At 35.9% G+C, this 25,875-nt stretch overlaps 2 protein-coding genes across 2 annotated transcripts; one reads left to right on the top strand and one right to left on the bottom strand.

The window, feature by feature from the left end:
• Positions 1-416: 416 nt before the first annotated feature.
• LOC143452869 (cytoplasmic aconitate hydratase-like) lies at positions 417-18,153 on the bottom strand. Its single transcript, XM_076954008.1, has 21 exons — positions 15,646-18,153; positions 15,428-15,526; positions 12,266-12,434; positions 11,446-11,583; positions 11,057-11,126; positions 6,801-6,984; positions 6,406-6,545; positions 6,113-6,284; positions 5,679-5,779; positions 4,570-4,686; positions 4,299-4,458; positions 4,048-4,183; positions 3,831-3,915; positions 3,436-3,592; positions 3,230-3,354; positions 2,955-3,059; positions 2,725-2,867; positions 2,489-2,636; positions 2,287-2,409; positions 1,363-1,548; positions 417-1,266 (listed from the first exon to the last, which is right to left on the bottom strand). Exons 1-21 carry the CDS (start codon positions 15,647-15,649, stop codon positions 1,153-1,155), a joined length of 2,676 nt encoding a protein of 891 aa, XP_076810123.1. The 5' UTR covers positions 15,650-18,153; the 3' UTR covers positions 417-1,152.
• A 1,553-nt stretch (positions 18,154-19,706) lies between these two features.
• On the top strand, positions 19,707-25,827 carry LOC143452877 (vacuolar protein-sorting-associated protein 25-like). Its single transcript, XM_076954015.1, has one exon. The coding sequence runs from the start codon at positions 24,092-24,094 to the stop codon at positions 24,608-24,610; it is 519 nt and encodes a 172-aa protein (XP_076810130.1). The 5' UTR covers positions 19,707-24,091; the 3' UTR covers positions 24,611-25,827.
• The last annotated feature ends 48 nt before the right edge of the window (positions 25,828-25,875 follow it).

Here is a 25,875-nt window from a genome sequence, read left to right as displayed (position 1 = left end):
TTCCACAAATTAGGCAGGAAACGCGGCAAAGCCTCGAGGGTAAAATGTGCATTACGGAATAATACAAGAATATAAAAAAGTTACTAGCGTCTGCACAGCCACCGATGCCTTTCCACAACCTCAGTGTCGCGTGCCATCAGCAAACCAAATAAGCGCTTGTTTTGCAATAGAACAGGACAATTGTGCTGAAATGATTTGGCCAGAACTCTTCTCACCGAGTTGGAGTTATTCTAGCGTTGGTATTGTATTTACGATGGGGATGCGCCAAAGAACGTGTACCTTTGCTTGGATAACGTCTTCTTTATGCCCAACCATATCACATCAAAATTAGTTTCCTTTGGCAGTAAATGGAATTGTAGAAATTCCATAATGCAAACTAAAAAGTGCGCGAAGCTATGTACAATCCACCATACAAATTACGTTACGACATAATTACGCTACATATATATTTGTAATATTTTTGCGTTAATAAACAGTTAAACGCATATGTACTGTACACCAGTCTTATCTGGTTGAACAACTACGTCATGGAAGGCAAATAAACTTACAGTACTTGACATTCAGTTGAGCCAAAGAACACATCTAGTTACACATTGTTGAGCGTGATAAAATAACAACACACACATCAAAAGTTGATTTCGTGCCAACATAGACGGACGCTTTTGTTAACTCGCCCTTTCAAATACACAAAACAGAAAAAGCAAGAAAGCGCCCGTTTTGATTTTTTGTACAATTTCATTATCCAATTGTTGCAAACCTTAAGACTCAAATGCATTCGACTACCCTTCGAGTTTATTATGCTTTACGTTCTTACCACAAAAATCGCAAATGAGGATTGGCCGAAGCATTTAAGAAATCTCATACTTGGCTTCCAATTAAATGTAGTTCTACATATAATGCCAAGCAAGTCTATCAAAGTAAATCATTCAGTCGATTTTACTAATGCTACATCAGTTCTGCCTCCACAACCACGATAATTTCAATATTGCATAGACTTAAACACACAAAGACGACTGCAGGCATATCAACTAAACAATTCTATTGCAAGAAATGAAAATCAAGTAAGGCCCAAAGATCGTAATGGCAATGGTAATTAAAAACAAAATTGTAATGATAAATATATTCCTTATTCATGGGTCGAAATGGAGTTGTCTAATCCAACATTGAACGTATCATGTAGTTTAAAATTCCACCGTGTTTAAAGTAAGTCAATTCAACATCAGTGTCAAATCGAACCTTGGCTTCAATTTTTTTGCCGCACTCCGTCTAAATCACATAAAAATTTGTTACAAACAACACTACTTTTAATCCTGCCGACTTCACACAATTACACTGGCAGGCGGTTCTGGTTAGTAGTCTTACCGTGACCGTGATGTTGGTACCAGGAGTGATGTTTTCAGGCAGATTTACAGTGTACGTTTCTTTGCCGGTGAGATTGTATGTATCTGCATTTTTTCCCTGCTCAAATTGCAAAGGAATAATGCCCATGCCAACCAGGTTGGAACGATGAATTCGCTCATAAGATTCGGCAAGTACAGCGCGCACACCCTGAGAATGTTAAAAATGAGTTCAATAAAAACATATGTTCAATATATACTCACTTGTATACTACAAAGTACAAACCTTCTAGATCAGTGGTTCCAAAGCTTTTTTTAGCTTGTGGCACACTAGAAAAATTATAAAACGCTCGCGGCTTACTTACAAGAGAAGAAAAGTTGTTTTAAAAAAAATTATTTTCACGTGTTAATGCGATGAATGTGCTTATTTATCAGCTATTGAAGCAGTTAGAGCAATTTAAGTCGCATTTGCTTGCCTGCATGCCTTATTTTAAATATTTATACAGTTCTTTTCCAAAATTCCAAAAAGATTCGCGGCACACCTGAGAATCACAGTTTGGGAATCACTGCTCTAGATAAACTGTGACTGCTTTCCAAAAAAATAAGAAACCCCACACTTGGAGTCACTGGGAAAAGTAAACTTTAATTATATTTTCCCGTTGGCTATTTGCACATTCTGTTTTCTGATGTGCTGTGTTTTTAATGCCACAAAGATAAGGTTGTATGTTTCTTTAAAACCTTTTCCAGCAAGCATCAATTTTGTCAGAGTATAAGCTAAAGTCAAAATGTTTAGCTTGACTCTTCTACATGAGCTTCGAATAAAACAATTACATGTATGTATTTTTAAAAGATTGGAAACTCTGTCAGACTGTAGGAAAATTTTACAATCATTATTGTACCCAACTTGACAAACAGCTAAGCGAATAAACAAGACATGAAGGAAACCCACCAGTATCCATGGCCCTTTAGCAGCCCAATCTCTGCTAGATCCACTCCCATAATCTTTTCCAGCAACAACGATCAACTGCTTTCCTTCACTTTTGTATTTCATTGCTGCATCGAAAATGTCCATCTGAAATATCGATGATTAACATATGCTTTAACTTGTCATTTTACAGGAAGCTTTAAAATATCTATGCAACATCCATTACCTCCTCTCCAGAAGGAACATGGATGGTTTTTGGGGCTTCCCTTCCAATTAAACGATTCTTTAAGCGAATGTTTGCAAATGTCCCTCTTGCCATAACCGCATCGTTGCCACGGCGGCTACCATAGGAATTATAATCACGAGGCTTTAATCTGTGCAAAGTAAAATGGGTCAGAAAATACCAATAATTAGTAATTAAGCAGTAAACAACACGGCTTAGAAAATAAAACATAGCTGTACCCTCGGCCAGTAAGGTATCGAGCTGCAGGACAGGAACGACTTATTGAACCGGCGGGAGATATATGATCAGTAGTTACACTGTCACCCAAAAAGAGCAAAGCATGAGCATCTTGAATTTTCGGGAAGTCCTTGAGTGATTTAGTCTGAAATACAGTCACAAATAATATAAAGTCAGTATTTTTACGAACATGCTGCTTGCGATTATAACGTATCGAACTCCAATACAGTACCATTTCCTTGAAAAAGGGAGGTGATTGTATGTATGTGGATTCGGAACTCCACGGATAGAGGACACTGTTTGGTGCATTCAAAGAATTCCATTCTTCATTGCCTTGCTGTATATTATAATACAGTACATTGCGACATTATAACCTACTAATGATTGGTTATGGAAATAAATCAATGCTGCATGAAAAATTGTAAAAACACTTCTAATACTACTTTTTTCATACATTATGGTGAAAAGAATACATTACTAATTACTATCTGTCAAATGCATCATTACCTGTATTTTGCTATAAACTTCGCTGAACATGTTTGGCAATACATATTTCTTCTCAACTTCTTGAATATCTGAACGTGATGGCCAAATATCTCTCAAATATACAGGATTTCCTTCAGAGCCAAAGCCTAAAATCAGTGCATGTATCATGAGTATTCATAAGCCTCACTGGCCATAAGGTACCCACTAGCAATGGACACACTTCTTACCCAATGGTTCCTTTTCAAAATCAATGAGGACAGTTCCAGCTAGAGCATATGCCACAACAAGCATAGGAGAAGCAAGATAATTTGCTCGTGTAGATGGGTGAATGCGCCCCTCAAAATTACGATTCCCAGACAGGACACCACAAACAACAAGCTCACCCTACATACTTTACATTAGCACAGATCTATTTTCAATTACTACATTTAACCTGATAATATGTTACAGAAGGGTTTATTTCCAAACCTAGTTAAGTTAAGTTGTTAAAGCATCAAGACATTAATGATTTGAAGAGAAGCACTAGGTACAGAGACAACATTTATAAAGAATAGAAAAATTACTTTACAATGAACTTTCTTTTGCAAAACAAATGCGTTCAATGTAACTGGCATTTACATACTTCATTAATTGCTTGATCAATTGTTTCTGGAAGTGGGCCACTATTTCCAATACAAGTCATACACCCATAACCAACTATATCAAATCTGCAATAAAGAATAAATTCATTGATCAGGAATGGCTTTAACGTTTTTGAACCAAAAATCTGAGTCATCTATTTTCATATACCACCAATTGCCATTTGGTAATAACGAATAGCAAATAATGTCAAAGTATACCCTAATTTTTCAAGAAATGGCAGCACGCCGCTGTCTTTCAAGTAGTAAGTCACTACTCCACTTCCAGGTGACAAACTTGTCTTAATGTGAGGTGCAACTGTGAGACCAGCCTGGACTGCGTTCCTTGCAAGTATGCCTACACAAGATAAACATTATAGGTAAGTAACAAACCAAAAGATGCACCAAGGCAGTGTAAACACTCGCCTAAAATTTCAGATGGTGTTATGAATACAATAGTTTTACAAACTCACCTGACCCTAACATGACAGTAGGATTGCTAGTATTTGTGCAAGATGTGATGGCTGCAATAACAACACTGCCATGTTGAATCTGACACTTCTTGTTTTCAAACATTAAATCAACAGTTTTATGGATTTTATCCTCGGGAATACCGAACCCTTTAAATCCAACCTGCAAATAAAATTCATTTCATAGGACAAAAAACTGGTTTGGCAGTGGAAGAACAAGCAATCGAAGAGTTGAACAAACTAACAAAATATAACGTAAAGGCATAAAGAAAACCTTATTCTTCAAGCAGTCTTTAAAATCACTCTTCATTTCTGCAACAGACACCCTGTCATGAGGGCGTTTGGGTCCACTGAGGGATGGAACAATAGTTGCCAGATCTAGCTCCAAAACCTAAAACCGATTGGCAGTTTGAAGTAATCTTAACATATCATTTGTAATCATTCATAAAATTCTAATAACTGCGTTTATTTCAAAGTTAGAATACATTGTAAAGGATAATAGTAATCAGTAATCATCGATAAATTTTAGTGATGTGCAAAATTGAAAGAAATCTGAATACTACGTACGAATACAACCATTTCTGTTACTCTCACAAGTCCAAATCTTGCAAACAATGCTGGGTAAATTTTTTTATTTTGAATGGAAACGAGAGCAAAAAAATACAATTTTCTGTTTGTTCGGTTGACTGTAAAGGTAGGAGAACATATGCGTAATAAATACTTAAATTATAGATTTGTAATTTCACAAAAAAAGTATTATTTTTTTGTTCATGAGCAGAGATGGGCAACCGCTTATGCTCTCCTTTGTAAATAAAAAAGACCGTTGCTTGTGCTTTCACTCTTTTTGGCAATTAAAAATTTTTCACTGCGATGCATTTTTGAAAACCAATTGCATTCGTTATGAATCACTTCATTAGTCAAAAGTCTCACTGACAATTGTTGTCAGCTTAAAAAACTAACCGATTGTATCGAAGTGCCATCACATCGTTCTGACATGCTTAGTGTTGCGTATAGTTGTTTATATTTTGCCATTAACTTTGCTAAGATAAATTTTTGGGTGAAATTAGTCTCAAAGCACTCATGTTTTATTCACTATGTAAAAATATAGTGTGAAAGCAGAACCAAACAACTTCCACTTTTGTGCATTTTGTGCACTTACAGCATTTTAATTTTGCTTTTAAAGCGCAATAAGAAAAGTTAGCATATTCTGATTCAATGAAATCAATTATTTGTACTTTCATGAACACGAATCTTCTTCATTAAAAGATATTCGCAGTGGAGTTTTAGCAGAATTTTGGATTAAATCTATATGATGTAACTATTGTAACATATGATATTACAAACTTTCAAAATACAGCATGCCACAATAACGTGAATACTAGCCTCAGAAAACTTAGGAATTGATTGTTCCCCGTTGTGATACATGAAAAGACCAGCAGCTTTTAAATAGGCTTCGACTTGGCGAATCTTCTTAGGATCCCTCGCTAACATTTTAGAAGTACAAATTTTTATATTTGTTTACAGACTATGAAAAAAAAACAGTTCTTTATAATTGCATTTGAGAAGTCTTTCCCTAAGGTTTCACCATACCCAGAGACATCACTTATACAAAGGTTGGTTCCAACCTGCTTTCTTTCAAAAGTTAATATTGACAACAAATGAATGCCAAATTAACAAAATAATTTATTAAATAACCAGTTCATCAGAATAGTTGTTGTTTGACAATGCATTTTGAAATGAACTTTATCACAGCAGTTTGGTATATACACCACAGCTAAAGCAAAAATATACCAGTTAAGCAAGTAATCAAAAATTACCGGTCTGTACAAGGTAATCTAAACTTTGCTGATCAACTGGAAAGAATCCAACAGTTGCTCCATACTCAGGACACATATTTGAAATAGTGGCTCGGTCAGCTATTGAAAGGTTTGAGACACCAGGACCAAAAAATTCCACAAATTTCCCAACAACACCAATTTGCCGTAAATGCTACGAAATATGAAGATGCAACTGAAGCAAACCGCCTCAAATTTATCAAACTTTGTAAGCTTTGTTTGAACAACTTTATACTATTACTTACATAACAAATGTTTAAATAAAATCAACATACCTTTGTAATTGTAAGCACAACATCTGTGCTTGTAGCAAGTGGATTGATCTCACCTAACAATTTGTAGCCAACCACTTTGGGCAATACCATGGATATCGCTTGACCAAGCATCACAGCTTCCGCTTCTATTCCTCCAACACCTATGTGAATTTGAAATCGAACTAAATTTCCGTGGATATCAATATGTGATGTAATGTATGTGGTTATTAATGCCATATGGCTTTCAGCTAGTGGAAGCTAACACCCAACAGCAACAACAAGTCCAATGTTTGATAAAAAAATGTATTTCTGTATATATAATATATATATATCACATTGTCTTTATGGTCAAATTATCAAAACTATCAAATTATGTTGCAAATCTGTTAAAAATATCTATATTTTATTTAGCTTACCCCAACCAAGTACACCTAAACCGTTTATCATTGTGGTATGAGAATCTGTGCCCACCAAGCTGTCTGGGAAGAGCCAACCATCTCTGGCAAATACAACTCGTGCCAGATACTCAAGATTAACTTGATGAACGATTCCAGACCCAGGAGGCACTATCAGCATATTGTCAAATGCTTGAGCACCCCACTGCAAAGTTTTTCAAAGCAAGGTCAGTGTTAAAGCAATGCTCAAAATATAACTGTGGATTTCAACAAGGTATTACACTAGGTATAAAACAATTAAAATCTGTTTATAGAGAATTTATATAGATATACAGTAGACCTCGCTTTTAGTGGATAACCAATTAACCATATACTACATGATAACCAAGTAGGACTTGCTCGGGGAGACACCTTTAATGGATCTAAAATGCTGCAGCGCTGAATCGGGGCAGTTCCTTGAGGTACCGATTGACTCGGAGACAAGCGGTGAGGAGATCGCATAGGCTGATGCGCACAAAATTTACCCACTACTACAATTCCAGGCGTTCGGCCAATCAGGGGAAAATTGATTAAAGGAGTGTTATCAATTAAAATATTTAGGCTATTTATTAAAAAGATGGGGAGAGGGGACCCAATGCGACGTGGGAAGAATCTTAAACAGACCACGGAAGCCACTTGCCAAGATTGCTTTATACGTGCACCTCATCAGTGGTTGACGGAACCGATAGGCTGGCCTTAAGTGACTCGCTCGGTATGAATACTAGTTGATCATTAGCAGGTGCTGCTGGATCGAGAGAAAAAACCTCATTTTCATCTGATGAGGATAGGAGTGTGACTTAGTGTGACTTCAGCAGTCGACGGATAGGTCTGGTCCAGCGGCTCGATTGAGGTCGATGATGATATTGAAGGCAACAGCACTTTGTAAAAAGCTCTGAACCGTGATCAAGGGCGACACACAGATTGATGCTACAGACGGAGTTGGCAGTGCGAAGCCATTCGACAGAGATGGCAATGGTGAGGCAGATCTGGACTGCAGGCATTCATAGGGTTGGGTGATGAGCAAAGCCATCCAATATTCCAGATACAAAAAAGAGTTGGAATAAACTAGGACGCCCTTGGTGATATTTATCTAAAACTGTGCAGAGCGAGTCGTAAGTACTTGCTTCGGGAAACCTGAAATCCTGCAACGTTGTACTGGTGCAGTTTCCCAGGGGTACTGATTGATAGGGGACAATCGGTGGAAGATTGCGCAAACTCATCCGCTCTAAGCTCACCTCATCTATTTTTTTATCTCGATCAGATCTTACCAGAGGTCGCTTCATGAAAACCACTTCACTAACTATAGACCAGACTTAATTTGGAGTTGTTTGAATTAAAAAAAAGAAGTTTGGAGTTAGTTGAAATGCAAAGTCAAAAATGCTGGTAGATCAGCATTGCTGCGATTAAAATCAAATAAAGAAGTAGATTTATGTAAAGTTAATGCATTGCATACGTAGAAATACAAACATCCAAAAACAATAACAATTTGAGTAATACGAAGGTTCGAAGCAGGTGCCACATTGTGAAAAACATACAAATGAATATTTACTGTATAGGAGGATTTCTCCATTCTGGGATCTAACTCTTTCCCCTTTCCAGGATCAGGCATCCCACATGTAGGTTAATTATATTAGTGGTGGGGACTCACCTCATCAGCCATGGAAGGATAAAAAAGGATATCTCCGGGGACAAATAGGACAATGGTAAGGTTTTATTGAGAGACTCGCTCGTGGTTGTTGGTTTTAGAAATTTGCCTGAGCAGTCGACAGGTAGATCTGATCCAACGACTTGTCTGAAGATGTCATGTTGACCATACATTATACGAGGCTAACTTTTAAGGAGTTAGCGACAGTAAAGGCAGGGACGGTTGCTCCGCATTCAGTGGAAACATTCTCAAATGGTAAATGATGTTGATGCTGAAGTTAGTCCTGACTGCTGGTCACCATCGCATCAGCTGATGGGTGAATTTGCCGGGGGAATGATGGAACTTGCGGTTAGAGGCTTCGTGGGGTGCTCTTTGCAAAATTTAATTGAGAATGTGGCAGAGTCTTTCACCTTCCTGCATACCGTGAAGTGCGATCTTGTCCTTATCATTGTCGGTGAGGTGGTGGCAGAGTTAGCACACAAGAAAGCAAAGACAGGCGGCAAGGAATGAATGATGCTCACAGGCATTTTTAACAGTTGCAAACGCTAGAGTGTGGCGATAACATTGGGGCAAAACAATTGACAAATACTAACTGAGTCTAGTCCATTATGTATTATATCTATCATCAGTGTGAAAAATAATAACTGCCATATTGCTCTTCAAGTTAAAGGCAGAGTTGGTCGACTGCGCACTGATGAGATGTGCACCTGTTATATGTCACACAAACAGGGGGAACAAATCTGTACCTGTCAATCTCAGTCGTCACATGTAGGTGATCACAAGTTCTAAAGTGGTTTGACATTAGATGGAGAGTTTTACCAGAAAACAGCTATTTAAATTTATATTCAAATATTGCTGGAGCAGTGGAAAAATTTGCAAAGGTACCAAGAGCTTTTAAACGTGTTTATAGCGGAAATGTGACATCGACGGGTAGGACCGGTCTGGTAACTCGCTCGAAGATGTTAATGTTGGAGATGATCGAACTCCGTAGAAGGCTAACTATTGTGGGATTAGCCTTTGTAGTCGTAAAAATGGTTGCACTGCGGCCAGAGGGGACAGACGGATCGGTTCCGTGGGTGGACTTGATGCTGCGATGAGCGACATGGAGTGAATAGTGTTCACATGTCATTTCAACAACTGCAGAGTTGGGTAAAGCCGCGACAAATTGGAGGCATTGGGTTTGGGGGCAAGACTCCGGTCCATTATATTAGAGTTATATTATTGCCAGCCTGGGAGGGGATAACTATGACATGATTATCTGCATCGAAACCGGAGTTGGTTGGCATCAACAACTTGGGATGAACTGAGCGAAAGTGAGTGCGGATGAGAAGTGCGCCAATCGTGTGTCACAGACAGAGCAGGCGAATCCACACCTGTCTTCCTTATTCGTCACGTCAGGGTGATTACAAGTTTTAAAGTGATTAGAGATAAGGTGGAGAGTTTTTCCTAACAACAGCTATTGATTTTCATTACATTCGTAATCGAAAATTAATGAGGAAGAACTTGTGAAAATATAATAAACTTTCAAATGTTTATATAGAGGAGGGGAAGTAGCAAACAAGTAATCACATCTTTTGATAGAGTAGAAAGATGACAAGTTCTCTACACCGTACAAACTTGGCCGCAAATTGGAGACTTTGCTTGGAATTGGATAGATTTTGTTCATGAGAAGTTGTTCACTGCTTGGGGGAGCAACATAAATTTCTATCACATCTAAGTGTCACAAAGTACAAAAATATGTAAAAAAACTCGCTCAGACAATGCCAAGGGCTGCTTCTAGTCAGCCCATTTGAATTTGGACTTTAGTTCATTTTTTAGGTAGCAGGACTGACATGTTATCATCATTTAAAAACAATCAAAACACAGAATGAATTTTAATTCCATTCATTTTCTTTTTCATCCCTGTTAAGCCTTTTAGATGCTAATAGAGTATCTAAAAAGAGTTGAACAATTGTGTGTGTCTTTCTAATCATTTTTTTTATGAAGAAACCTTTATCTTCCGTGTGTTTACTTTCTCCGTCTAGCTTGATTTTTTTCATGTATTACGATGTTCTGGATAATGGTTAATTGCTTTGTTAAAACAAAAATATATCTGACTTTTCCACAGTATTAATTTCTAATCAGATATTCTTTTATAATGTCAGGTCCGCCAGAAGATTACCCCTGGGACAAGAGCTTTCCAAAACTTGTACCATAACCAGGTGCCAAGGGAGGTGCCAAGGGAACGAACGCTTAACAAAGGGCTTTCTTGTACTGGGCACTGGACCTGACAGTGCCTCTGTTTATGATTTCTTTGTGATCTGGCCAATACACATCGGTTGAATTGGCAATCATTAATCAACCAAAGCTTCTTCTGGGCACTCAGCTACCCAACATTAGAAACCCAACAAAAGTTGGAATAAGTTAGGAGGTCAAAGCTGACTGAAAGATACCCAGAAATAAACTCTGCAGTGTAATATGGTTATTAAAAAGTGCCTAAGGTCTTTTTTTATATATAATTAATTTCGTTTATAAGTAGTAACTATCACTGGCCTCAACTTATCCACTATGTGAGGTCTATTGTATTATCATATATATAAATATACATGCATACTTTGAGAAACTGAAACCTCTCTTTGTTTCTTTCAAACTCTTTCTGCAGATTTTTTGCAGCAGCATCTCCACTAGAACAATGCAAGACATAAAAGTTATAATTTAAAAAGCTAAAAAAAACAGTGCATGACAGATTGACTGTAACCCACAAACAACTTTGTGAATACAGACAACTTTGTAACTAACTATTTATATTCCTAATAACTAAAATGTGTTTCATCAAATCAAGAATGCCCAAATTCTAGTTATTCTGTAGTAACTGCAGCTAGCACAAACAATAAAGATAAATTAATATTGGTCAGTAAACAAAATCAGTTGATGATTTGTTGAGAATACCAACAAAAGTTGTGTATTTGCAGCTTTTACAACAAACATTCAAAAATTTTTTACCGTCTATTAAAATCAACTTGAACAGAATGATCAATAACAAGATCCACTGGACATATAGGATTAATCTTCTCTGGATTCCCACCAAGTTTCTTTACAGCATCTCGCATAGCAGCAAAATCCACAACAGCAGGTACACCACTTACAAGAAACAACAAAAATTTATTATTGGAAGCATTTTTAATAATACTGTACAATTTGGTAACTATGTTAATTGTATTGTATGTGTACTGTTTCTGTTTATATTACATTGTATCTATAATTTAATTGCGCTGGGAATATTTGTGAACCAATGCGGATAGCAGTTAAAGCTTAGAATCTAAAAAAATTTAAGCTATTTGCCAAAAAAGTAAAGTATGTAAGAAAGTATGTGGGGCAAAAGTTTTTGCAATTTATCAATCCCCATTAAAACGCTGCCATGTTTATTATTTTATTGCTTAGACATTATTTCTAATTTCTATGGTTAACTTTGTAGTTTAGGACATACATATATTGAGGACATACTTTGCTAATAGAACAAACTTCATCTATATTTTTATAAATAAGAGCGTTTCTGCCTGCAATTGAATATATAACTATAGAACCAGGGACTATGCTGCTAGCCCCTAGCTAACAACCAAACAAAGTCAGCTAGAACCCCACCCCTAATTCAGAAACAATGAATTATGGCATTTTCAGTCACCGCATGAGAAATAAGTATAGAAATTTAAGAGGTATATAAAATAAAATACAAGTATATATAACACATATACGTACAAAAAAATCAAATGCAACTGATTCATACTCTATTTGACACAAGTGCACAATTAATGCAAAGACTCACGTAAAATCTTGTAAAACTACTCTTGCAGGCTTAAACCTGATTTCAACTCCTTGTTCAGATGTTTTCTCCCAATTAGAAACATTCTCAATGTCAGAATACTGCACCTGAAATCCATCACAATTTCTGATAACCGATTCCAGCAAGACTCTGATAGAAAATGGCAGCTTTTCTAAAACAATTGACAAAAACTAGACAGTCAAAATGATTAAAACTTAATAAATAAATTTGAAGTCAATAAACAAATTAACAAAAACTGACAATGACACATGAATGTTACTGCAGAAAGAAGGCATGTGCGCGTGACAAAACTATACCAAACATATATACCGTAAAACCTCTATTTCACCGCCATGGCGCTCTATTTTTCAACTCTTGTTTAAAAGTGGCGTTCTATTAGAGGTGACGTTCAATTAGAGGTTGGCGCTCTATTTTACTGCTGCTTATTGTAACGTGATACTGCATTGTTACTACCGGTATGTTGGTTGGTATCTTTTAAATGGCTGCTTTAACTTCTAGATTGTGAAAACTTAATCAATTGTATAATTATCAGTAGAGACCTGCTAATACAATTCCGCCGCTAAAAGTGGTGTTCTATTAGAGGTGGCGTTCAATTAGAGCATAGGTGTCAAACTCCCGGCCCGCGGGCCAAATCCGGCCCGCAATGCTATTTTATACATTGAACTATTTCCGGCCCGCGAGATCATTGTGCAGTATAACTTACTTTTTTCAAGCAAGAAACAAGATTATAACAAATCGCACAATACAGCAGCACAACAGTTGCCTCATCATGCGATAGAATAAATCGATTTATTCCCAGCCAAAACCGCCAAAAAAACAAAAATTTGGTGCTGTTTCGCTGACTGTTCCAATTCATGTACTCGTGTCACGAAACGTTCAATCAAGTTTTATCCTTACGGCCCGCGGCGTTAAATAAGTTTTGAGTTTTGGCCCCTGGTGCGATTGAGTTTGACACCCCTGAATTAGAGGGAGGCGCTCTATTTTTCTACCCTTCTTTAAAAGTGGCGTTCTATTAGAGGTGACGGTGAAATAAAGGTTTTACGGTATATGATACAATAACAGGCGTCGTTTCCCGGGGGCTGGGGCTCGCCTCCCCAGTTGTGAATTACAGGGGGAGCAGAATATAGGTTCGCTCCCTGGTTTTGATCTTTAGTTAGCCTGTGTAACTTTTTATAATTTAAAAATATCTATTAACGTCATTGTTTCGCCCTTATTACAATAGAAAATGGTTTTTGAAATCACCTGCACTGTCATTGAGGGGGATGGGCATAAATAAGATAATTAGTGCATTGAAATGCAAATGCAACCCGATGATAAGAGAAGAAAGAAAAAAGTGCAAAACGAAACGATGGAGAAAAAGAGAGACAGCAACACTAGCTCATCTTGAGAACACTCAAGAGAGAAGAAGGGATGACACAAGAGATACAGCAAGAGCAAAGAGCGCAACATGGGACAGACAACCAGACCCGAGACTAGACTAGCCCAAAGTGTGAAAAGAGATAATATAAGAAACTAGAAAAAAATCACACAGCGGATTTCCAAAAACGCCTCAAGTAGGACATATTATTACATTTTTCCCGCTTAACGTGGTCTCTGTTGATGTGTCCAGCCGGTTACCTGTATTAAACTGAAAAATTATTTAAGTGAGTCCGAAGAATGGATTCAACTCTCGTGTGCTATAAGCAACTTCTACTTCTGTATATAAACTTCGAAATTTCTAGTTTAACCAATTTAAATTTGCGATGAATGACAATGCGTAAATCCGTCAATTCGTTCATCTTTTGAGAACTAAAGTGTCACAATCACGGGTAATGTTAAAAACATTACGAAAATACTTTAGGCGATATTTGAAAATTTGTTAACAGCTTTTAAACAACAACAATAAAAAATTTTGTATGCTTGTACTGTCGACTTCTGATAATTAAAACTAAACTAAACTTTTCAATAACAAAATGTTTTCTACTGTTTCGGCTCTTGGTACTCGTTCCACGTATCAAGTGAAAAATTTAGGACGCGCGAATTTTATTGACATAATTTCACTCTTTCTGTTGCTAACAATAGGCAATCAGTTTAGCTACTAAATTACTCAAAAAGTATGAATTATTTGATAAATTCAAACTTTTGTTACCGATACGTATTTAAAACTATGTCCTAATTAACTCAATGAAAACGAAACGAAAGAATAATTTGCTTTTAAGCATTTTGTACAATAATTTGGCGATTGCCATGATCTCATATATGTTGTCAAATCGTCTTTAGTGAAAAGCACTTGCTTTAACTATGCTTAGAAATTTGTTTTATGTTTACATGAACTATAGGCATAATATTTTTTAAGAGTTGGAAAAGCGGGTCAGGTTACTTCATAAAATGCATTGCGATAACGTGTTACATAAATACACAACAACGATAATGTTGTGCCAATCTGACGCTTTCACAACGGGAATATCCCCAACTTTCAATTTGCCTCCATCCAATTATTTATTTTCTTTTGAAAAATCAACGTCAATAGATACAAGAGATGCGTCAAGGCACACTGCTATATATCTAAAAAAAACCACATCAACATAGTAATACCAATAACACATCAAAGTACCAATTAAATAAAGCTAATTATTAAAGATGTTTAAAGGATTAAAATAAGCTTATAATAGAACGTTGCTTGATATCAGAATTAAATTACTTTCATTTTTATGAATGAACAGGTGAAGGTTGAAACGTGACTAAATTTTGAATAATTTCTCAATCTTGTTTTATAGTGTTTATCAGTATTTTTAATAATGCTTTATTATTCATTTTCACAAAACTACAGATCATCTGCACATTCCCATGTTAAGGTTGAGACATATGCATACTAGGTTATACAGCTCTAGCTTGATTTAATTCGCACACAATTCAATTCAGGACGACCCAACTAACATCTGTGGGTAAAACTGTCGTTAGGTTTAGTCTCCGTTTGTTCAATTGCCTCAAATTGATGTGGTTTGTATTGAGTAACAACCATGTTATACACAAGTCAAATCTATCAAAATATGAACAACCTACTAAATACATGTTTGCGAAACCTCATCAACGCACTGATTTAACCAAATTTCTGCCGGTGCGTACTTCAACTACAAAACAACAATTTGCAGCTAGTTTGCTTACCGAATGTAGCTGAGCTTGCAGCTTCTGAAATATCAATGTATTGAAATTGATCATCACCAACAGTCAATGTTTTCGTCAATTTTTCAACAATGTTAGTAGCTGTAATAGTTAACTTTTTGTTAAACAATAGGTCGTACACACAAAAATACAAAAAAGAAATGCTAAATTACCATGTTTAAAAACTGCACGTAACAAAATGGCCAAGCATTGGCACTTACCCATAGCTTGAAGCAGGTTACAGCAGCAGATATTATTCACAAAAAATTTCAATCCTGTGAAAACTATGAATGCTGTAAGTTGGTCACACACCAAAATATAGAACTTCCATTAATTAATGATGAAACTTTATGAAAGCCAGTAGGTGCAAATTATGGCACAAAGGACTGAGCATTAATTTCCACATATAAGCTATCATAAAAATTAAGAATAAAACACTCTTTTGGCATCATAATTAAGGCACCAATTGGAAAGTTCTATACATATAACTGTTGCATTTATACCAAGCTAAATGTAAAAAGTAAAATAAACCATGGTTTGCACGGTTTAAAACAGAAATAAATATCACCTGTAAAGAAACAGGCATCATCAGTCTTATTCAAACAGAATTATGACATAACAATTAGTAAAATTAGGACAAGTTTGGCAACAGTTTCCAACAAGGTAATTTTATGATTTAACAAATGGTATCGCAAAATTCAAACTTTTGACAAAAAAGACCACATGTGTTGAAAACAATGAAAGTTTCCTACAGTAGAACACAATACACTAGAAAAAATCATGCTTTACCCTACTGCCCAGACAAAATACTGTATATACCAATAATTTGAAATATGCCTATAAGCATGTACATGCACATGATTACTACAGTACAAGGGATGTACAAGACATAAATTTTTAGGTTTTTTTAAATATTATAATGAAACTTCTAGAAAGGAACAAATCCCAAATCTATTTACACAAATATATATACTGTACATATAAAAGATGAAAAACAATGTCAATGTTTCCTCGCTTGGATTGTGAAATAACAACTACGTAACAAAATTCCCATTTTAACAAATAAACTTGTGAAAACTTCTATTTTTTATGCGCATTTTGCGTCTTTCCTGTGTTAAAGACACACGATAATGATTCAATAACGCAAAACCCACGACTGCACATGATCCGCCAAGGTATTTTTGCTTCCACCAGTAATCGAGTAATCTAACACCTGAACTAGTGTGGAATTCTTTTAATCACTGTTGAGAATACGTTATAGTAAGTATATTGTTTCAAATTTTATTAATACCAGAAATTTATGGAGATGTTGAAATGTATTGTTTTCAGATAGTTTCATTCGTTTACATATTTTGTGCAGCTGAAGAAGCATCCAATACCATGCCCTCACTTTGATCACCCTTGATCCCTGGTACGATAATCTCTTTTGGTGGGGTGTGACTGTTTTACTGTTTTTGATGTGACTATTTCACTGTACGTAGGTCATGCAGCTCATTGTTAAAAAAGGGCAGTTAGGTTAAAAGAATGGGTTTGCAAAAACTTGATTTTAACTATTCAAGGTTTTAGGTTTTAAAGGTTACTTTTTTATAACATTTAAGTTAAGTTAAAATTACTGCAAAAATTAGCTTCGAACACACGATAATTTCCAGTGAAATAGTGGCAACCTTAATTTTCAGCATCCAACCATTGGATTCTAACGTGCACAATAACAACTCCTAATCATGTTCTCAACGTTTCCCTATCAAATGCACTATTTTCAGGGTAAATATTTATAACTTGTGTGCTTTATGGTTTGCTTTAATTGCTTATAATGTTAACATAAACGCATTCTGGATTTGGTGCTAACCTTTGCATTGTTGTAGCACCAAGCTGTAATTTACACCTTGAACGTTTAAGCCTTTTCCGTTTTTTCACTTTTTTTCCATTTCGTTACAGCATACAGGTATCATGCTCAGTCTACCATACAAGTATTACAAGACCTGCCTGACAAGGTAACCGATCACTGTTCGTTTAACCTGTTAACGTCAAACTAGGCCTAGCCTACAAGTGCAAACGTGGTTTGAAGCAACATTACTTGTTAGAGTGCAAGGTTCTTATTCGTGATCTAGTTTTAGATGTGTTACCTATTTCACAGAATACCTCATCAGCCATAACAAAAAGGTTATCTAGGGCAATGATCTATAGTGGAAAGCGTAGCAGCACATATTACGTATGTGTGCAATTATATGGGGGTAATGCCATGGGTGAAATTACTATGGAGGCTTACATAATTAATGTATAGTGGTAAGTGAGGCAAACTGTTTTAAATTCATGTCGAATTATAATAAACAAACAAACAAAAGCTGTTTTATTTGAACCCCAATTTATAATAAATGAAAACTAAGAATCGAAACTTCAGTGCGCACCATCTTACCAAAATTTACGTGTTTGCACGCATTATTTCTGGTCGAAAACTGCTGTACTTTACAGTCGGGTACATAACGTTACCAACATACCAAAGTTTGAAACATACCCTTTCCACTCTACTGTTTGCGTATCAAGATTGTTTCGATTGCCTCACCACAATAGGTGACTGATCGCCTAGATGCGAAGTGTGTATGTGTCATGCACGCACAAGACTCATTGCAACTTGCACTTTGGACTTTTCATCATCAAGAACGACGATGTAAAGGACGCTTGATCAATATTGCCATAAGTGGGCTGTACCGCGGTACTTCTTCAGTACAGTTACCCATACAATCAATACTTTTGACAAAAATATCGAATCTCAGTGCTGAATTACTTTTTTCAAGAAATTTCTGTCGGTCTTGGTGTAGCGGCCGGTAAGTACAGCTTGGTTTGTCGCTGTTCGGCGCCCTATAGCTACTCCACACAGTTCGTAAACTCCTTATTTTTATTCATTGCATTTTCGTTTGCTTTTTTTTCAACTGTGAAGCCGGTAAAGTGTTGAGCTTACAAGGTTATGACTGATTTAATATTTGAGCGAAGGTAAAATACTATTGTAACAGAGCCTTTTGGAGTTAGGAGTCATGATTCACTTCATCGCATGTAAGCTCAACACTTCATTGGCTTCACAGTCGTAACCGAAAACAGTAAAAAAGAAAAGCAAACGAAAATGCAAAAGAAAAAAAAATCACGATTACGAGAACCGGGAATTAGCTTAAGGGCGCCGAACAGCGACAAACTAAGCTGTAGTTAATGGCTGCTACATAACACCGATACTCAGTACTTCCACGTAATTATTTTAATTTTTAACAGATATATTTTCAAATATACTAGTTAATTAAACTTTAATACGAGCTTTAGCATTTGTTGCTCTTTTTTAATTTAGAAATTTCAAGTAAATTGCAAGGGATTAAGGCCACATATGATTTGATCTGAAGTACCCTTTACCGGTGGCATAATAGTGGCAAACATAGCATTACAGCAGCATCATTTAAACAAAAACTACATTTTTGAAATAATATCGAACACCGGAACCGTCGGTATATTTTTTGCCAAGTACCGGGGCCGATGTTACTTTTAATGTACCGATTGTCCACTTCTGAATATTGCGGCTTTACGTGATACCGCAGCCTGGAAGTTTTCTGCAGTTAGTGTTTAGCCTAGCCATGCAATCATCTTTCGCTTTTTTCAGATATCTTAATGAATAAATTATCCGGTTGACGAAATAACGTCAAGGGATGTCAAAAGGTAATTTATTACTTAACTTACGCATAACCAAGTCATCAAACTGGAGTCTTGAGTCAAATCATTTATCGTTCAAGACACAAATCATCTTTTAGAAGAAGTGGCTCAAGTAGCGCCGATTCGGTTTGCTAGTAAGCCTCGAGTTAAGTCAAGTCAGTTGGTATATGAAGCCAATTTGCAAATGAGAACGCAAAAAAAACAAGTTTCTGTCAATAAGAGACATTTAAAATTTTTTAACAGTTTGGTTAGTTTTGTGGCTCTGAACGCTCAGACAAACTTCCAATCATTTCATTTCCAATCAGAATCACTTCAAGGTACATCTTAATTAATCGAACAAAATAAAAAAATAATTTGACTACATACTATCTAAATCTAATTAACATGGATGGGCATGAGTCGAGTCGATTCTTTTTAAATATCGACTCAAGTATAGTCAAGTATTTTAAGTTATTTCCTAGAAACGGATTCAAGTCGAGTCAGGTCTTTACAAAAAGTGACCCGATTCGGATTCGAGTGATACTGATTAGGATTCTGCCAATTTTCTAGCGCACGCGCAAAACACGAACAAGCGTCACGTCATAAGCGTTAATAATACTTTGCGTAAGGGTATTAACGTCGATGGTAGCGTCACCACTAACCTTGCATGTATCAGGTGCCGTATTATTGCGAGTTCAGCAGCACTTGGCCATGGAGCCAACCAATCTGCTTACTCATGTTAGCTAGGCCTATTACTATTCGTACTACGTGAGGACTGCTTACCTATTCGTGTTACGTGAAGATTAGTTGGTCTTCCCTATGGGTTTAGTGGCTGTTCTATTTTTTTACCAGCAATTGATTATTCTCTCAATTATTATATTGGCAGCACGTTTAAGCCTTTTCGGTTTTTATCACTTTTTTTCCATTTCGTCACAGCATACCGGTACAGGTATTACAAGACCTGCCTGACAAGGTAACCGATCACTGTTCGTTTTACCTGTTAACGTCAAACTAGCCTACAAGTGCAAACGTGGTTTGAAACAACATTACTTGTTAGAGTGCATGGTTCTTATTCGTGATCTAGTTTAAATGTGTGACCTATTTCACAGAATAACTAACCAGCCGAAACAAAATGGTATCTAGGGCAATGATCCATAGTGGAAAGTGTAGCAGCTGCACCCAAATGGTTTGCTTCATCTTCACGCCAATTTATAATAAATAAATAAATAAAGAAAAGCTCGTTGTTTGTATTCCAATTTATAATAAATAAACCAAGAATTGAGCCTTCAGTGCACGCCAAAAATGGATGCATAATTTCTCGTCGACTGTCCACCATTATATGCTTTACTTTGTTTGACATTATAAATGCATTCTTGGTTTGGTAGACTTGCTAACCTTCCATTATTTACACTAATTTACACCTTGCACATTTTAAGCCCAGAGGGCTTACTACTGCTACTACTACTTAAACTTATTTCTTTTTCCCATCAATTGATTGTTTGTGCGTATACTTCTTGTTTGACCATTCTGCAAGGAGGTTAGCGCCATACTTTTTGCTCCCTCCTGTAAATTATGACAGATAAATGATACAGAATGATTATTTTTAAATTAGTAAATTGTTGAATTTACCTCACTGACCCCTTAACACTAAAACGACCATGCTTTCAAACTATCTACAACGAAGAAGTGCGTCAATTGATGCATAATACACATAAAATACAATTAGTGCATTTATTAAGTGAGAAAAACATTCTTGACGTACAGCCTTTCCTGCTAAATGTTCACTGCTCACAAGCACATGTTACTGTCAAATAAAATCTGACTAAATCCGATTTTCTACAGTAAAGTGGGACGTTCGAGAAAAATTATTCCAATACTGCTGTTACTCACAATGCTCAATTACATCTAAAGACTATGCTGATTATCACATTGTTATGATTCTAAAAACTACAATCACACCTTTCTTCACCTTCACAATGTGAAATTTTAAACTTTATGGGTCAGTTGACGCGCTTGGTCATTCTAGTGTTAAAACGCGCAGAGCCAAGATTAAAAGCCAGTGGCTTATATCAGTCGTTATAAAACTTTTAAAAATTTTGCAAGGCGTTACATTTGCAATTTTTTTATTGCAATTCTCTTTGTTGTAAAGGCTCACTGAGTTTCTGGAGCACTGACTTAGGCTTTGCATGAATTGTCAGGTGTGATCCAAAACTATGGCGCACAAGCAATTCCAGCTCATTTTAGTTACTCTGAAATAAGAATAGCCACAATATAAACAAAGCCAATTAACTACTTTTCTTTTTTGGTCTTCAAAAAAGTGAACTACAATTTGACTATATGCATACATTGATGAAAACAGCCTACTTCATCAATATTTGATCCTGTTATGGCAGTGAAAAAGAAAAGGAGACCCAATACGTTTTTGCTTATCCAATATCTTGTATTGCTAAGCTTTTATCAAGTTATTATTATTATTATTGAAGTGTTATTTCATAATGCCATAGTGATCGGCATTTCACTTTTCGTTCTTCTACAAGCAATGAATAAAATAGTTGATATGTTGAAAAGTACTTTAAAGCAGTTCCGCAACTTATACTTGTTATTCCATTAGGCTTTAGGAAGACTTAGACTGTCAAACTTAGATCCGAAGACCCTTTTGAAAGAATGCAAAGTTTCATGATCATTCGAAGATTTATTGGTCAGCTTTGTTGTACTTTTGAAGGTTTTTTCACTGAGAGAGAGGTTCAGTTTCTTTGTTAGTTTCTCAACCTTTTCTGGCTATCCATGCTATTCCTTAAATTCAGCGAAAAATCCGCATTTCAAAAGTGTAAATATGCTCACCTGTTTTTTTGACTGACTGTTTTTGAATTTAATAGGAAATCATGATAAATCTAAGCAAATTAAAAACATGTAGTTGTAGATAAGTAGTTGTTTTTGCTTCATATAGAGATGTACATTTTAGATAGTAGAATCTTAATGAACTGAATCCAAAATTATTTGATTCTTATTTTTAGAACCAATGTTATTCTGGTTACATTTTTCCAGAAAACCAATTTTCATGCAATTACTTTTTTGGCAGCATAAACTATATAATTGTTTTTAAACCAAATTTTAAGTGATGCGTTATTAATTGCATCAATAGATGAAGCAAAAAGTTAGTGTCATTGATTGACATGATCTCCAAAAATATGAGCGCAGAAGGAACTGAAGCTGCCTGATTCTGCTGTACCACATCTTTTGTGTTTAACTTGGCTGACATGAAACTTCATTTTAAATGACTTTTTGTTTAGTGTGGCAAGGGTACACAAATAGATGTGAGTTGCGAGACCTTCTACATTGTAGCGAATGATTTTAATAGTTATTCATTGTGATTACATTACAAGTGTATAATTTACTAGTAGTACATTAAACTTTCTTTGTCTATCTGTTTACGATCATTGTGGATATCACATAGCCCAGTGTGAAACTTCATTTCCATTCAGTCTGACTGTGCTATTTAATTTAAAATTTAGTTGTTAAAAATCATAGCCTAGTCACAAAATATTTCAGTTACAAGATCCTTGGACTAGTTTTGTTGGTTGTGCCAAAAACGATTTCAGACCATTGCAATACAGTACTTTGTCATCTCACTCTTTATATATCCATGTGTCACAAAATATGTCTTTAAAAAATAGTGTATTTATTAGTGTATAGCTCACATCCATTGTTTTGCTAACAATAATGGAGAAAAACTTTTGTTTTATGTGTAGCCCACACCCACTTTATTGCATTCCCTTGCGGTCTAGACATCTTGTGTCTCTTCTTTTTTCTTTTTTGTTGCCCTCACATCTCACCTTTTTCCGTCATGTTCACTCACGGTCTAGACTCTAGAGCAGGGGCGGGCAACATACGGCCCGCGGGCCAGATCCGGCCCGCGACGGGATTTTGAGCGGCCCGCAGACAGTTTCCGGTCTTACATGATAATGTGGCCTGCGGCCAAATTCTGCCGCAATCCCTGTATTGCGTCACTGAATAAGTCCAAGTTTGCCAACCTGAGAAAGATGGCCATGAATCTACTTGTTCTGTTCGGGTCTACATACATTTGTGAGCAAACATTTTCGAACATGAACATTAATAAGACAAAGCTGCGTTCCAATCTATTCAGGAATCCGGCCCGCCAAGTACTTCATTTTCTCATATCAGGCCTGCCGACCGAAGAAGTTGCCCGCCCCTGCTCTAGAGCATAGGCGTCGATTTTTCAAAAGAAAATGAAAAAAAATGTGTTGTTATTAAAACAATATAGCCAAAGAGAATAACCTTATCACGACATCCTGCGTCCGCAAACACTTATCACATAAAAGCCACCGTCAACTCCTTAGCATTTTATTTACTGTTCTTACAAGTTTACGTTGCATCATGTCATCTAAGCGAGTATCGTATACTACTGCAGAAAAGTTAAGTTTTGTTTGTTTGTTAAACAACACGCTGCCAATCTACGAAGACAATGACTGCATTTCTCATTGCGCTGACATCGAAAATGAATTAGACACGATGTAAGCGGACTATGCAGACAAAGAAATTTTAAAATATATTTTTTAAGCAAGTGATAACGATAGCGAATATAAAGGTTTTTGAGTTCACGATTTATTTTTGTCTATTTCGTAGTTATTGAATTGATGAAATAAACTACAGTTTGCTAGTGGTTTATCGCAGGTACGTGCTTTAGCATTGAAACGAAGTAATGGAGTAGCAAAATAAACTGTAAGCAATAAGCACAAAAATTATTTTAATTGCTGAGGGTGGCATTGCAACATTTCAGCACCCCGGCTGTATCCTCCCCTGGTTGGCAGCCATTTATATAACATACTATATTGCTATGTTTTGTTTTTCATAGACATGCTATATATTCACTGAGTGTGGTTGACTGATGCTTGTCATTTTTAGTGGGATCAGATTTTAGACTCTTATTGGTGAATTATATGATTGGGTTTATTTACTGTAAATATTTTAGAAATAAGGGTTATGTCAAAATTTGAGTGGCCTTGGCAGTATGAATTCCCACCATTTTTTACGCTGCAGTGTAATGCTGACACCAAAGCCAAGCAAATAGAGACATGGTGTGAATTGCTGCTAGCCTATTGTCGTCATCATAAACTCTTTAGACTGCAAATCAATGATATGCTTATCTCGCCACTATTTTATAACCAAAAGATAAACAGAAAATTTTCAGCAGAAAATGTGTTGGAAATTCTCGATGTGCTCAAGAAGAAAGGCAATGTTGAATGGGATGACAAAAACAAAACTTCTTGTGTTGTGTTATGGAGAACAGTAACTCAATGGAGTGACATTATATATACTTGGGCTGCGAAAGCTGGATACATAAACACTGTTTGTACTTTGCACGAAATCACCCAAGGCATTAACACAACTCAAGAAGAGTTCCATGGCCTAGAAGATTGGTTACTATTGCGTACTTTACGCCTTTTAGAATCTAAAGGAAAAGCAGAATTGATTGGGGAGGAAGGTGTAAAGTTTTTCTGAATAAAGTAAATTATAATCTTGCTCCAAGATATTGAGATTTCTGTTGATGTTAAATGTAAACCTTTGTATAGTTGTTTTCTATATATGATTACTAGTGAAATGTATTTATCTTATTTAACCTAAACGCTATTTAATTATTTCGGTTTGGAATCAAAGATCATGTATCCATCACAGCACTTCAAGCAAGCAAGTTAAATCGAATTCAAAAGTCAAATTACTTGGATTCAAAGTTTTGGGTTTTCAAAAGTTCTTAAAATTTGCTTCAAATCGCCTTGAAAATGTGAATTGGTCATTGTAGATGCATTTTTAGTTATTTATTACTGCATTTTTTTCTTGTAGACTTGTTTTGCAAAAAGAAGAAACTTAATTTGATTAAACAGCAGTAATGGTAGCTCTAAACGTAGCACCAGCAATTTCAATTTATTATAATCGTTTAGACTTGCTGGTAATAACGCCAATGCCACTCAGGCTAGCCTACTGGTTGATCATAAAATAGTGCCACCATCTTCTGGTGTCATCTTGTACTTGTCTGACTGCTTTTAACTTACTAAGTGTAGCTGCTTCAGTTTTTAATTTACTCTTGTTGTTTTCATACTCCAATCATATTCTTTATGCTTTACATTGTATTCCATGTGAAGAGGCATTAAATTGTAGATCCGAAGACTAACAATTTAACAAAATAGAATTTTTTTGGTATATAACAACCCATTAAGGAATGAAGTTAACGTATTGCTTACTTTTTCATAAATGATTTTTCAATTAGTTTTTAGAACCCGGTGCCAGTGCTACATACACCAAGCAGATGACAAAACACTTTCAAAGAATTAAATGAAATTTCTTTTTAGTAGGCTGAGACGATTAAAGTTGCGAACTTTATCTAAACTTTTGGATTAACCTAAATCGAATTAATGAGCTTTTATTATAATTGTTTCATATTTATAGCCGTATAGGTGCTCTTATTGGGTAAATGTACAGTTAAATGCATTTGTGTTGGTATAATTTTGTAAGAGTTATGCTTCCATTATAAGCATGTTATATTTTTTTTAATGTAATGTATCTCTTGCAATGCTCTTCGGTATCAAGTTTTTCAACAAACGTAATATTATGATCTAAACCACTTAGGTTATTTACCATCCTTAGTTTCTGGATGAGCATATCAAAATTTACTGATGAATATGTCTTATAAATCAGTATGAATTATTTCGCGTTTTTTGAAGCTTTTTTTAGATTTAATGCTAGAATTTATTAGCTTCTTAATGTGATTG

This window comes from Clavelina lepadiformis, chromosome 4 (genome assembly GCF_947623445.1).
Source record: "Clavelina lepadiformis chromosome 4, kaClaLepa1.1, whole genome shotgun sequence".
NCBI lineage: Eukaryota > Metazoa > Chordata > Ascidiacea > Aplousobranchia > Clavelinidae > Clavelina > Clavelina lepadiformis.
Note: the sequence above shows the minus strand (reverse complement) of the source record. Positions and strands in the feature narration are given on the sequence as shown.

Coding starts and splice junctions, on each gene's coding strand:
- LOC143452877 (XM_076954015.1), top strand. CDS start 24,092: ATGTCAAAATTTGAGTGGCCTTGGCAGTATGAATTCCCACCATTTTTT.
- LOC143452869 (XM_076954008.1), bottom strand. Junction 2,868..2,954: donor CTCCCTTTTTCAAGGAAATG/GTACTGTATTGG, acceptor ACTGTATTTCAG/ACTAAATCACTCAAGGACTT. Junction 1,267..1,362: donor GTACCAACATCACGGTCACG/GTAAGACTACTA, acceptor TATGTGATTTAG/ACGGAGTGCGGCAAAAAAAT.